Source organism: Myxine glutinosa, chromosome 8 (genome assembly GCF_964187855.1).
Source record: "Myxine glutinosa chromosome 8, kmMyxGlut1.1, whole genome shotgun sequence".
NCBI lineage: Eukaryota > Metazoa > Chordata > Myxini > Myxiniformes > Myxinidae > Myxine > Myxine glutinosa.
Genome location: NC_136268.1, coordinates 152294362 through 152309679, shown reverse-complemented (window position 1 = coordinate 152309679; position 15318 = coordinate 152294362). Strand labels below are relative to the sequence as shown.

Genomic DNA, 15318 nt, shown 5'->3' with positions numbered 1-15318 from the left:
ATTGGAAGAGATGCAAAGGACGACAAAGCCATGGTCCTACCTGTGGGAAGCACGAAGTAGACCCTGACTAAGATTCAATTTCTGGAAAGAAATTCCATTGACGAGGTTTTTTTTATCCCTCGTTCACACTGTAAATAGCTCCTTTGCTGGAAGAGCTTTAGTGCTGCCTTCTCCCACCTAAATCCTGCATTAAACCAGACAGGAACTTACCACAATCTCTTATCTTTCCCATCCAAAACCTTGATCTTTTCTACCCCCGTTAAAACACCCCAAATCTGCCTCTTTCAACCCCCAACTTCTTTCCTGAAATTCCGAGGAATGTTCATTTACTTTATACCATGTACCCCTTTCCTCCTTCCCTCTCCCCCCAGCCCTCCCCCTTCCACAGATCTACCGACGTCCCTGTTCTCTACTGTTGTTGTGAGTGTGTGCTTCCCCCTCTCTCCCCCTCTTGTCTCCCGGTCCCTTTATTAGTTCCCTACAGGTGTACACCGGAGGGGACTCTAGGTTTGCACTCCGTCCCTCCGCCCGTCCGTCTGTCTGTCTGTCCGTCCGTCTGTCACGCAAAGAACAGCTTTCCGGACTTTTTTTTCTAAACTCTTAATGCTAATGATTTCAAACTTGGTACATGGTTTCCTCATGATAAGTTACAGATCGAGTTCGAACTTCACGCCGTTTCGGTCATTTTTGACAAGGTTATGGCACTTTGAACTTTGGTAATTTCCCCAACAGTTTTCCGGACGACAGACTGCCGGTAGAGGACATGTATTGCAGCGCAATACTCAGAATGCTTGTTATATGTTGTTTGCGTTTAATGCGTTAGCTCGTACATGAGCCTCGACTTCGTATACAAAAAAAAAGAAAAAAAAAGAAAAAGCGTTTCGCCTAGGTCCCCCGTCGTTGAAGTGATGCGAGTTGACAAAGTGGAAGACGCAAGGCGGCCAACTTGGATTTTGATGTGGCGACCCAATTTTCAATAGCGTTCTCCCTTATGCGTAGATACACCCACACACCAGATTAGAAGTTAGTAGTTCCTTTATTTTTCAAGATATTTCGCTCACATGGTTCAGACATATATATGGTGGCGGGCCGCGGCCTTCTTGGATTTTGACGTGGCGACCCAATTTTCAATGGCGTTCTTCCTTATGCCTAGATACACCCACATAGCAGATTAGAAGTTGGTACTTCGCTTATTTTTCAAGATATTCCGCTCACAAGGTTCAGACATACATGGCGGCGGCCATCTTGGATTTTGACGTGGGTTGCACCCACACACCAAATTAGAATTCGGTACTTCGCTTACGCACGCACGGACGCACGCACGTTCGCACGCACACAGGGGAAAACCATAGTCTCCCTTTCGGTCCGCGGTGCGACGGAGGACAAAAAAAAAAGGCCAAACGCCAGGGCAATTGAGCTGAACATTTTACATAGTTACAAGATAGAAAACCTGGGATGGGTTTGGATTTGCAGAGCCGTTCCAGGCCAAATTGAAGACAATCTGCTTGAAGCTAAAGAGGGTTCATATTCACTCAGTGTTGCCATAGAAAAAAATTTGGAGGGTAAGCTACAAAATATTTATTGAAGAACAGTGAAAGAGTCAGACTTGCATGCAATTAAAGGAGTTCTAAGGTCGTGACCAGGTACTTTTTTTCTTTATGTCTCGGCAGCCAAAGTCGGCACGTTTTCTGGCGATGCGTCAATCCGTACGTGGGTAGCAGGTTTTCGTTACGACGATAACATTGAACACTGAAGGGATTTTGACCAAACTTACAGTATGGTATGGTATGGTATGGTATAGTATGGTATAAGTACGATACAAAGATGAACCGATTTGATTGTGGGTTTAAAAGGTCAAAGATTTTTATTTTCTTTCATGGTCATGTGACCTCCAAGTATGTGAGGTGTGCGGTGAAAGGTGTGCGGTGAAAGGTGTGCGGTGAAAGGTGTGCGGTGAAAGGCGTGCGACGAAAGGCGTGCGACGAAAGGCGTGCGACGAAAAGTGTGTGATGAAAAGCAAAATATGTTTATTTGCAAGAAAGAGATTAAAGCTAGCCCGGTAGCTATAGTTTGAGTGAGACTGAAAGCAAGACCAGCAATCTCACCATGGCATTGATGGAATGGGGCAAGAGGATCAGGTAAAATTAAAATAAAAACAAAACTTCCTTTTTCCAACTTCACAATCATTCATTTGCTGGGGAAAATGTGGAAAATCACAAACTGGTGGAAATCTGGCAGCATTTACAATTTATGAGAAAAAGCACATACATTGTATTTCAAGCACCATCATGATCGTGGAGCCAGGCAGGTACCAGTGGCAATCTCACCGGCAATTGCGGATTAAATCTGGGAGGATACCAGCACTGCCGCCCAGAGCACTCGTCATCCATCTTTCTATATTTTTCTTTCCCCTACAAAGGCAAACATTCATTCAACCATTACTTTAGGAGAAGGGGGTGGTGGGGGAGGGGATAAATAAATAACATATTTCAAGCAAATTTCAAACATTTTGCTGCCGAGGAGACGTGCTGAATGGAGAAGGTGGATCAGACTCGACAACGGTTGCGAGAGTGAGATGTGCATGGAAGAAGTTTCGGGAACCGAGTGGCGTGCTGACGAGGAGGGGAGTGTCGTTGAAGCTGAAGGGAAAGGTGTATGCTGCATGTGTGAGAAGTGTTATGATTTATGGGAGCGAGACATGGGTAATGAACGTAGAGCAGCAACGAAGGCTGGAAAGGGTGGAAATGCGAATGGTTCGGTGGATGTGCGGAGTATCGTTGAGAGAGAGGAAGACAAATGATGAATTGCGAAAGATGATGGGAATAGAGCCTGTGATGGATGCTGTGAAGAGAAACAGGTTGAGATGGTTTGGTCATGTGTTGAGGAAGGATGAAAGTGACTGGGTGAGAAGAGTGATGGAAATGAATGTAGAAGGAAGTAGTGGACGGGGAAGACCGAAAGACTTGGCTAAAGATGGTGGAAGAAAAAATGCGGGCAAGGGGGTTAACAAGGAGAGATGTAGAAAATAGGGCAAAATGGAGAACATTGTCATGGGGACCGCAAGGCTAACCCCCGCTCAAGCAGTGAAAATGGCCTTAAAATGCATGTTGTTGTTGTTGTTGTTGTTGTTGTTGTTGTTGTTGTTGTTGTTGTTGTTGTTGTTGTAAGCAAACAGTTAACAATGCTGTTTATTTATTTATTTATTATTGTTGCCAGTGCAACGAAGAGCATAGAAACATGAAAAACTACGATGACACTGGGTAGACCGCATACATCCACCAGGATGAACAGTTTATGTTTTGTATTCCACTGATAGGCCGGATCTGGATTCGGACCTGAACCAAAATCTAATCGGCTTGTTTTTGTCACTTAACCAACTCGTCCACCAAGTTTATTCATAACTCGTCCATAACTTCTTTTTTTTTAATATCATGTTATGGTATGTATCGTTTTTGGCCCTATCTCCCAATGGTGAACAATCAATTAAAAATTAAATAATTCCCGCATCCAAATCCATATTGAGATCTTCACCAAAATCGAATTGATTAGTATTTGTCACACACCCAACCGGTCCACCAAGTTTCGTTCAAAGCCATCCACAACTTTTTGAGATATCCTGCTATGTATCGTTTTTGACCCGATCTCCCAATGGTGAAGAATCACTTTAAAATTCTAGTAGCCGAATCCGAATCTGGATCTTCACCAAAATCTAATCATTTAGTCCTTTTCACATACGCAACATCTCTGCCAAATTTAGTCTAAATCCGACCACAACTTTTTGAGATATCTTGTTCACAGACAGGCAAACAAACAGACAGACAAACAGACAATACAGGGGTGAAAACATAACCTCCATCCACCTCCGGTGGCAGAGGTAATAAACCTGCCTGACAAGAATGGCGCAGCTCAAATGAAAAAAGTTTGAAATGTTTTCAAGCGAAATGGGGGCAGTCTAATGAAGACGAGAGAATATCACCCATAGATGCAAATAAAGTCCAAAAATGCCGTTTCCACTGATAATAGAAAGTTGTGACGTGCTCAATCTGGGGTACGTGGGGGCCGGGGGGGTTTCGTTTTTGGAGTACCGGTACCGTGAAAATGTTGATAATTTGGGGGTACGTTGGGGGGTTTCGTTTTTGGAGTACCGGTACCGTGAAAATGTTGATAATTTGGGGGTACGTGGGGGGGTTTCGTTTTTGGAGTACCGGTACCGTGAAATGTTGATAATTTGGGGGTACGTGGGGGGGTTTCGTTTTTGGAGTACCGGTACCATGAAAATGTTGATAATTTGGGGGGATGGGGGAGGGGTTTGTATTGGAGTACCGGTACCGTGAAAATGTTGATAATTTGGGGGGATGGGGGGAGGGGTTTGTATTGGAGTACCGAAACCGTGAAAATGTTGATAATTTGGGGGGATGGGGGGAGGGGTTTGTATTGGAGTACCGGTACCATGAAAATGTTGATAATTTGGGGGGATGGGGGGAGGGGTTTGTATTGGAGTACCGAAACCGTGAAAATGTTGATAATTTGGGGGGATGGGGGGAGGGGTTTGTATTGGAGTACCGGTACCGTGAAAATGTTGATAATTTGGGGGGATGGGGGGAGGGGTTTGTATTGGAGTACCGGTACCGTGAAAATGTTGATAATTTGGGGGGATGGGGGGAGGGAGGGGTTTGTATTGGAGTACCGGTACCATGAAAATGTTGATAATTTGGGGGGATGGGGGGAGGGGTTTGTATTGGAGTACCGGTACCGTGAAAATGTTGATAATTTGGGGGGATGGGGGGAGGGGTTTGTATTGGAGTACTGGTACCGTGAAAATGTTGATAATTTGGGGGCATGGGAGGAGGGGTTTGTATTGGAGTACCGGTCCCGTGAAAATGTGGATAATTTGGGGGGATGGTGGGAGGGGTTTGTATTGGAGTACCGGTCCCGTGAAAATGTTGATAATTTGGCGGGATGGGGGGAGGGGTTTGTATTGGAGTACCGGTACCGTGAAAATGTTGATAATTTGGCGGGATGGGGGGAGGGGTTTGTATTGGAGTACCGGTACCGTGAAAATGTTGATAATTTGGGGGGATGGTGGGAGGGGTTTGTATTGGAGTAACGGTACCGTGAAAATGTTGATAATTTGGGGGGATGGTGGGAGGGGTTTGTATTGGAGTACCGGTACCGAGAAAATGTTGATAATTTGGCGGGATGGTGGGAGGGGTTTGTATTGGAGTACCGGTACCGTGAAAATGTTGATAATTTGGGGGCATGGGAGGAGGGGTTTGTATTGGAGTACCGGTGCTGTGAAAATGTGGATAATTTGGGGGGATGGGGGGAGGGGTTTGTATTGGAGTACCGGTACCGTGAAAATGTTGATAATTTGGGGGGATGGGGGGAGGGGTTTGTATTGGAGTACCGGTACCGTGAAAATGTTGATAATTTGGGGGAATGGTGGGAGGGGTTTGTATTGGAGTACCGGTACCGTGAAAATGTTGATAATTTGGGAGGATGGGAGAAGGTGTTTGTATTGGAGTACCGGTCCCGTGAAAATGTTGATAATTTGGGGGGGATGGTGGGAGGGGTTTGTATTGGAGTACCGGTACCGTGAAAATGTGGATAATTTGGGGGGATGGGAGGAGGGGTTTGTATTGGAGTACCGGTACCGTGAAAATGTTGATAATTTGGGGGGATGGGAGGAGAGGTTTGTATTGGAGTACCGGTCCCGTGAAAATCTTGATAATTTGGGGGGATGGGGGAAGGAGTTTGTATTGGAGTACCGGTACCGTGAAAATGTTGATAATTTGGGGGGATGGGAGGAGGGGTTTGTATTGGAGTACCGGTCCCGTGAAAATGTTGATAATTTGGAGGGATGGGAGGAGGGGTTTGTATTGGAGTACCGGTGCCGTGAAAATGTTGATAATTTGGGGGGATGGGAGGAGGGGTTTGTATTGGAGTACCGGTCCCGTGAAAATGTGGATAATTTGGGGGGATGGGGGGAGGGGTTTGTATTGGAGTACTGGTCTCGTGAAAATGTTGATAATTTGGGGGGATGGGGGAAGGGGTTTGTATTGGAGTACCGGTACCGTGAAAATGTTGATAATTTGGGGGAATGGTGGAAGGGGTTTGTATTGGAGTACCGGTACCGTGAAAATGTTGATAATTTGGGGGGATGGGAGAAGGGGTTTGTATTGGAGTACCGGTACCGTGAAAATGTTGATAATTTGGGGGGGATGGGGGAAGGGGTTTGTATTGAGTTACCGGTCCCGTGAAAATGTTGATAATTTGGCGGGATGGTGGGAGGGGTTTGTATTGGAGTACCGGTACCGTGAAAATGTTGATAATTTGGGGGGATGGGGGGAGGGGTTTGTATTGGAGTACCGCTACCGTGAAAAAGTTGATAATTTGCGGGGATGGGGGGAGGGGCTTGTATTGGAGTACCGGTACCATGAAAATGTTGATAATTTGGGGGGAGGGGCTTGTATTGGAGTACCGGTACCGTGAAAATGTTGATAATTTGGCGGGATGGTGGGAGGGGTTTGTATTGGAGTACCGGTACCGTGAAAATGTTGATAATTTGGGGGGATGGGAGGAGGGGTTTGTATTGGAGTACCGGTACCATGAAAATGTTGATAGTTTGGGGGGATGGTGGGAGGGGTTTGTATTGGAGTACCGGTACCGTGAAAATGTTGATAATTTGAAGGATGGGGGAGGGGTTTGTATTGGAGTACCGGTACTGTGAAAATGTTGATAATTTGGCGGGATGGTGGGAGGGGTTTGTATTGGAGTACCGGTACCGTGAAAATGTTGATAATTTGGCGGGATGGTGGGAGGGGTTTGTATTGGAGTTCCGGTACCGTGAAAATGTTGATAATTTGGCGGGATGGTGGGAGGGGTTTGTATTGGAGCACCGGTACCGTGAAAATGTTGATAATTTGGGGGAATGGGAGGAGGAGGGGTTTGTATTGGAGTACCGGTACCGTGAAAATGTTGATAATTTGGGGGGATGGGGGGAGGGGTTTGTATTGGAGTACCGGTACCGTGAAAATGTGGATAATTTGGGGGGATGGGGGGAGGGGTTTGTATTGGAGTACCGGTACCGTGAAAATGTTGATAATTTGGGGGGATGGAGGGAGGGGTTTATATTGGAGTACTGGTACCGTGAAAATGTTGATAATTGGGGGGGATGGGGGGAGGGATTTGTATTGGAGTACCGGTACCGTGAAAATGTTGATAATTTGGGGGGATGGGGGGAGGGGTTTGTATTGGAGTACCGGTCCTGTGAAAATGTTGATAATTTGGGGGGATGGTGGGGGGGGTTTGTATTGGAGTACCGGTACAGTGAAAATGTTGATAATTTGGGGGGATGGGAGGAGGGGTTTGTATTGGAGTACCGGTACCGTGAAAATGTTGATAATTTGGGGGAATGGTGGGAGGGGTTTGTATTGGAGTACCGGTACCGTGAAAATGTTGATAATTTGGGAGGATGGGAGAAGGTGTTTGTATTGGAGTACCGGTCCCGTGAAAATGTTGATAATTTGGGGGGGATGGTGGGAGGGGTTTGTATTGGAGTACCGGTACCGTGAAAATGTTGATAATTTGGGGGGATGGTGGGAGGGGTTTGTATTGGAGTACCGGTACCGTGAAAATGTTGATAATTTGGGGGGATGGGGGCAGTGGTTTGTATTGGAGTAACGGTACCATGAAAATGTTGCGAATCTGGGTTTGATGTAGGGGGGACCAAGGGGGGCCTTTTGTATTGGAGTACCGGTACCGTGAAAATGTTGATAATCTGAGGGGATGTATGGGGGGACTAAGGGGGGTCTTTGTATTGGAGCACCGGTACCGTGAAAATGTTGATAATCTGGGGGGACCAAGGGGGGTCTTTGTATTGGAGCACCGGTACCGTGAAAATGTTGATATAATCTGTGGCGATGTAGGGGGGGGGGGGGACCAAGGGGGGTCTTTGTATTGGAGTACCAGTGCCATGAAAATGTTGATAATCTGGGGGGATGTATGGGGGGACTAAGGGGGGTCTTTGTATTGGAGCACCGGTACCGTGAAAATGTTGATAATCTGGGGGGACCAAGGGGGGTCTTTGTATTGGATTACCGGTACTGTGAAAATGTTGATAATCTGGGGGGATGTAGGGGGGACCAAGGGGGGCATTTGTATTGGAGTACCGGTACCGTGAAAATGTTGATAATCTGGGGGGACCAAGGGGTGTCTTTGTATTGGATTACCGGTACCGTGAAAATGTTGATAATCTGGGGGGATGTAGGGGGGGGACCATGGGGGGCATTTGTATTGGAGTACCGGTACCGTGAAAATGTTGATAATCTGGGGGGACCAAGGGGGGTCTTTGTATTGGAGTACCAGTGCCATGAAAATGTTGATAATCTGGGGGGACCAAGGGGGGTCTTTGTATTGGAGTACCAGTGCCGTGAAAATGTTGATAATCTGGGGGGACCAAGGGGGGCCTTTGTATTGGAGTACCGGTACCGTGAAAATGTTGATAATCTGGGGGGACCAAAGGGGGCCTTTTGTATTGGAGTACCGGTACCGTGAAAATGTTGATAATCTGAGGGGACGTAGGGGGGGTCTTTGTATTGGAGCACCGGTACCGTGAAAATGTTGATATAATCTGTGGCGATGTAGGGGGGGGGGGGGGACCAAGGGGGGTCTTTGTATTGGAGCACCGGTACCGTGAAAATGTTGATAATCTGGGGGGACCAAGGGGGGTCTTTGTATTGGATTACCGGTACTGTGAAAATGTTGATAATCTGGGGGGATGTAGGGGGGACCAAGGGGGGCATTTGTATTGGAGTACCGGTACCGTGAAAATGTTGATAATCTGGGGGGACCAAGGGGTGTCTTTGTATTGGATTACCGGTACCGTGAAAATGTTGATAATCTGGGGGGATGTAGGGGGGGGGACCATGGGGGGCATTTGTATTGGAGTACCGGTACCGTGAAAATGTTGATAATCTGGGGGGACCAAGGGGGTCTTTGTATTGGAGTACCAGTGCCATGAAAATGTTGATAATCTGGGGGGGACCAAGGGGGGTCTTTGTATTGGAGTACCAGTGCCGTGAAAATGTTGATAATCTGGGGGGACCAAGGGGGGCCTTTGTATTGGAGTACCGGTACCGTGAAAATGTTGATAATCTGGGGGGACCAAAGGGGGCCTTTGTATTGGAGTTCTGGTACCGTGAAAATGTTGATAATCTGGGGGGACCAAGGGGGGTCTTTGTATTGGAGTACCGGTGCCGTGAAAATGTTGATAATCTGGGGGGACCAAGGGGGGTCTTTGTATTGGAGTACCGGTACCGTGAAAATGTTGACAATTGTGGAAGCCCCCAATCTTGGCGGGAAATTGCGCACACGCTCGTTCGTATACAGATACAGCTCAGGCACAAAGAATAAACCAATGAATTCGACTCAAACGGATGTTCAGAGAGAGAGATTCAGTTGTTTCGTCGGTAATCCCGGTGTAGACATTGAATATATCTCGTGGGAGTAACGAACACGCTTTTACCACAAAAGAGGACGAAACAAACATCAAATTGTGCTACCATCGTTATGCAGCGTCGCCAATAGTAATACGGAAAAAGGACATCCAAATTTCGCATAATCCTCCAGACAAATTCCAAATCCACCTGAGTTTACCTTGTTTCGAAAACCACGATCCACACCACATTGAGTGACAATTTAACGCCGCCAAGGAGTTCGCCAGTCGACACTACCGGAATCGCTTGAAAGCAGCCATGCCATTGGCTAAAGCTGCTCACGTGACAGAGGATGTTTCGTCTTTAAAATTCCTTCTTTTCAATTATTATTTTAACTAATTCGTGCTTATTGAGGAAAACGGGACTAATATAAATCACCTGATTCACACAGCCGTACACTGTTAATATAAAACTGTCGTCCTTACCGATTATCAAACACCGCCGATGCAGACACAGAAATGGCGTCCGCTACCCATTAATGCTTCTTCTTCTTCTTCTTTTTTAAGGTTTAATGGCGCTTTCAGAGCCGCGAGGCTCTATATACGCCACGCACCCTAACCCATGAATGCTGCTTGATCAGCTCGCTTTAATCGGTTTTGGAATAGCGCATCCGGTGCGATTTGATTGGTCCATTTTACGGAGTGTGTCAAACGTTTTGCGATGTAGCAGCAGGCCGGGAGCCAGTAAAGCCCACCGTACACCTTTTTTTTGTTTTTGTTTTTTTTTGTATACAGAGTCGAGGCTCGTGAAAGAGCTAAAACCTCCAGGATAATTTAATAATGGGTTCCAAATTGAGGTTCACTTGGATCAACTGAATGAAAAAAACAAAATTTTCCAGGAAAAATCACTCATTTACACTTTATCAAATTGAGCCGTTTCCATGGCAATCTATCGAAAATTGAACCATTGCACCTATATCAGTAAATCGAGCATATCTCGCTAAATCTGAAAGATACAATCACAAAACTGGTACCAAAATAAGATATTATGCATTTACCATTTAATACCTAATGTTATGTTAATTATCTCATTTGCATAATCATGAATATTCATTTAAATTCGAAAACTATCAACTTCAACACTTCTCAGAAATGACAGGAGAGGTTTGTTTAAATCAAAATATGAACTAAATGCATTGACAAATTCAAGACAATTACAATGACACCCCAGTTGCTACTCTGGAATATGAATAATTAGATAAATTAGCTGAAAACATAATGGCTGCCATGGCCACCTTCATTTGTATCTGTAGCATATTGTGCTTTAACGCTTTGCCTTTACTGGACTGGCCTTCATGTGATACATTTCAGTATCCTCTTGTTTGTCCTAGTATATTTTCTCCTACCACCCAACGTCCCAATCAAAAATCTCCATTTTCTCCTGAGATACCCTCACCATCATCACTGTCGGCTTCTAGTGTCTCGTGAAGAACCCCAACGACTTGCTGTGGAAGAATATCTCCTTGCATCCAGAAGGGTTCCAGCGTTCCTTCTCTGTGTGCCCATCCATTTCCTTGAAATTCTACAGCCATGTCTGGTGTTGAAATGTGGGAGTTCCTCCACACTGCATCTTGATAATTTACCTTTCTGAGGTGTTGTTCCAAGCATTTCCTGCAAGGTAGCAAGGTTCCCATATCTGTCTCTTTCACCAAGTATTTGAAACCTTTAGATGTGTTCGTCTTCACTGATGTGATGGGGGAATAATTAAGCAAGACACAGGATGACGGTTGATACTTGCTGTATTCAAATATGCAGGTAATCAAGAACCCTAAAAGACACTGAAATACCATTCAGCGGAGATACATTGCAGGTACCAAATTAAATACCTCAAGCAATTGATGGGATGATACTTTAACAACGATTCTGTTAATTTCCAGATACATCACGGAGATTACCTCGAACAATCAATGCTGCTCCAATGTTTACAATAAATGTATCGAGTATGTAACTTCAAATATATTTAAACTAGGAGGAGTACCTGTCCCAAGTGACGGGAAAAGCTCGAGAGCGAAATAAACTAGAACTATGCGACTGTGTTGCCAATATGCCTCCGCATATTCCCACAACGGGTCGATGCCATCATTCACTGTCCTAAAAATAAACAAGTTTGATTTAAATCCCTTCAGCTGTTCTCAAGTATCACATTTTTTACCACACATGACAAGTTTCACTTTGATCAGTGAAGCAGTTTCAGAGAAGGGATTTTTTGAAATATCGGCTTTCAAGCTAATATGACTGCCATACCACATGACATATGACCTTAAAACGTACACTCTGCATATGTATGGGTAGGAGATCACGTTTGTGAAGTTTCGTGTTGATCGGATAAGGTTCGTTTTTCTTTCCAATATGGCTGCCAAACAACGTGACCTACGACATCATCATTTTCAAACTATATGCAACAATGGTGCTACATGTTATTTGTAAAATTTCACATCGATAGGGTGAGCGGTTTCAGAGATATAATTATTTAATAATTTCCTTCAATCCAATATGGCTGCCAAACCATGTGACCTATGATGTCATAAATTTAATATTTAAATACAAATTGGTCATAGATCATGTGCATACAATTTCAGATTTTTAGGATAAGGAATTCGATTAAAACATTTTTGGCTGGTATACCACTTCACCTATGATTTCATCATTATCATGCTTTTGTTTCCCATTGGGAGTCCTTGACAATGTGCCAAGTTTCAAATTTTTCCATTCAGCAGTTTCCGAGAAATAATTTTTTAATTATCTGCTTTTAATCCAAGATGGCCGCCATACCACGTGACCTATGACATCACAATTATCATAAAAACATTCTGCATGGGTGTCACTCCTACCCTGAAAGTTTCGTCTCAATCGGACATATGGTTGCTGAGAAAAACGAGGTTTAGCCCGTACGGACCCGAAAACATTATGCCTCCGGCGACTTCGTTGGTGGAGGCATAAAATAAGTATTCCCCTCACCTACTCTCTTCACCACTCCACTCTCTCCCGCAATCCCCCCTCCCTCCCCTGCCTCCCCTGCCTCCACTCTCTTCCTCATTCATCTTCACGTGCGTTCGAACGGAATATGTAACCATGCCAATGGTTTTTTCAACCAAGTAAATCAATGATTACCTTTCCAATGGTAGATAATCAAGTGAAGGTCCAGGGTTGGAGTTCAAAACTACAAACAGACGTTTTTGAGAGCGAAATACATTGCCAGTGAAAGAAGAAGATGTCGTAGAGTGCAGACAGGCATGTCCCTAACCAGTAATAAAATAAAATCAAAGAATCAAATATATCAGCTTTTAATAAGCATATACGATACAATCATGACGGGTGCAGAAAACTCAACATTACAAAGAGGATTATACACACAAAGTTATGGATTGCATCCGATGAATTATTTCCAATAAGGGAATGGGAAAAGGGAATGGGTCGAAATGGGATTCTAAACATAAACATGTCAAAACATTGGGCAGGATTTCTTAATTTCTTCCTTCCTTTCTTCTGCGTAAGTGCTGCTTCATCGGGATGAAGATTACCACGGACAATGCATAGCACAGAATGCTGGTTTGATTGCTGGATTCCTCAAACAAATAACAACACGGGTTATGTGAATATGAATCTGAATGTATCTAGTGTCTCTGTGTTAATGAGTGTCTCCAGTTTCACTCTAGTTTTAAGGCCATTTTCCCCGCTAGAGCGGGGGTTACCCTTGCGGGCCCCATGACAATCATGGTTCCCTGTTTGAGGCAATATTTTTTATGGCCGGATGCCCTTCCTGACGCCAGTGCCGCCAATGATATGTAATGAAGCCAAAACATTGCTATTGCTTAAGTGTACCGGTATATATAAATACATCGTGTTCATATCAATTGGTTTGATTCCAATTCCACTGGGCCATAACGGAATTATCCTATAGACAGTTAGGCTTGAAGCCTGAGGCCTACTCAAACGGTGTGCCTCAGAACACCTGTGATGCCGATGGGTTGCAATCTTTCGACATTTGATGATGCTTTTAATAGTCGTTGTTGGTCAATTTTCACACTGAAGAGAAAAGTTGGAGGGAACTCATGCCGATTATGAATATGTATAACACTTCCGTTTGGACCAGTTTTACAGTCACGTGAAAAAGTAAGTACAGTAGTACACCCCATGTAAAGTTTTGACTTTTTCAACATATTTCAACATACAGCTATTTGATCTTCATTTCAACAATATTGATAGATAACGGTGATATAATATAACAAATATCATGAAACATTTACATTTTGTCGTCCATTGTATAATTTAAATAAACATAAATGCAAATTTCGCATGTGGAAAAAGTAAGTACACCCCTACATTTATCACTACTTCAAATACCTAAAATTAGAATCAGGTGCACCAGCTCAGGTGAAAATGATTAGAACATCGTTAGAGAGGATCTTGGAGTAACCTGTCTTATTTAAACCTCAGACATTTAGTTTGGTTTGCTCTTTGTTGTTGAAGTGTGCAGCGTCACCATGCCTAGATCAAAAGAGCTCTCTGAGGCCTTCAGAAAGAATGTTATAGATGCTAACGAGTCTGGGAAGGGATTTAAAAAGATCTCCAAACAATTTGAAATCAATCATTCGACTGTCCGGAAGATCATCTACAAGTGGAGAAGATTCCAAACAACTGCCAAATTGTTCAGGCCAGGCCACCCCAGCAAGTTCAGCCCGAGAGCAGACCGCAAGATGATGAAAGAAGTCTCTAAGAACCCCAGAATGTCATCACAGGCCCTACAGGTAGCTCTTGCCACTGTTGATGTCAAAGTGCACGAGTCTACCATTAGAAAGAGGCTGCACAAATTTGATCTACATGGGAGGTGTGCCAGGAGGAAACCTTTGCTGTCCAAAAAGAACATCAGGGCAAGACTAAAGTTTGCCAATGAACCCCGAGGCAAAGACCAGCATTTCTGGAACAATGTGCTCTGGACAGATGAGTCAAAGGTGGAGCTATATGGCCACAGTACCAGAAGACATGTTTGGCGAAAACCAAAGATAGCATTTGACCACAAGAACCTGATACCAACTGCAAAGCATGGTGGTGGAAATATTATGGTTTGGGGCAGCTTTGCTGCATCAGGGCCTGGGCAGCTCACCATCATATAATCCACTATGAATTCTTCATTGTACCAGAGGGTGCTTGAGGATAATGTGAGGCCATCTGTCGGAAAGTTGAAGCTCAACCGAAGTTGGACCATGCAACATGACAATGACCCTAAACATACCAGTAAATCCACCAAGGAATGGCTGAAAAGAAAGAAATGGGGGATTCTGGAATGGCCAAGTCAAAGCCCGGATCTAAATCCCATCGAGATGTTGTGGGGGGATTTGAAACGAGTTGGGCATGCAAGAAACCCCTCAAACATCGCACAGCTGAAAGAATTCTGCATGGAGGAGTGGGCAAAAATTTCTCCCAGTCGATGTCAGAGACTGGTAGACGGTTATAAGAAACGCCTACTTGAGGTTGTTTCTGCCAAAGGGGGCAATACCACCTATTAGAGCCAAGGGTGTACTTACTTTTTCCACATGCGAAATTTGCATTTATGTTTATTTAAATTATACAATGGACAACAAAATGTAAATGTTTCATGATATTTGTTACATTATATCACCTTTATCTATCAATATTGTTGAAATGAAGATCAAATAGCTGTATGTTGAAATATGTTGAAAAAGTCAAAACTTTACATGGGGTGTACTTACTTTTTCACGTGACTGTACCTCACTTCCCTCGAAGAATAACTATTTAATTATATATGGGGTTTAAAAAATTCTTTTTTTCCGAATTATTTTCCAATTTCACTCTAGATTTTG

At 44.2% G+C, this 15318-nt stretch overlaps 1 protein-coding gene across 2 annotated transcripts in view; it reads right to left on the bottom strand.

Annotated features, from left to right (window-relative positions):
* The window catches only part of LOC137433033 (uncharacterized), an 85327-nt gene extending 75336 nt beyond the window's left edge, over window positions 1-9991 (bottom strand). Inside the window, exons 1-2 of one of the 2 annotated variants that reach the window (XM_068125428.2) lie at window positions 9658-9991; window positions 2328-2411 (exon numbers count right to left, since the gene is read on the bottom strand). In XM_068125428.2, the coding sequence (XP_067981529.2) occupies window positions 2328-2390 (63 nt within the window). In that variant the 5' untranslated portion in view covers window positions 2391-2411; window positions 9658-9991. The remainder of the gene's footprint in view (window positions 1-2327; window positions 2412-9657) is intronic. The other variant, XM_078783879.1, reaches the window with a different exon arrangement.
* Between the last annotated feature and the right edge of the window lie 5327 nt (window positions 9992-15318).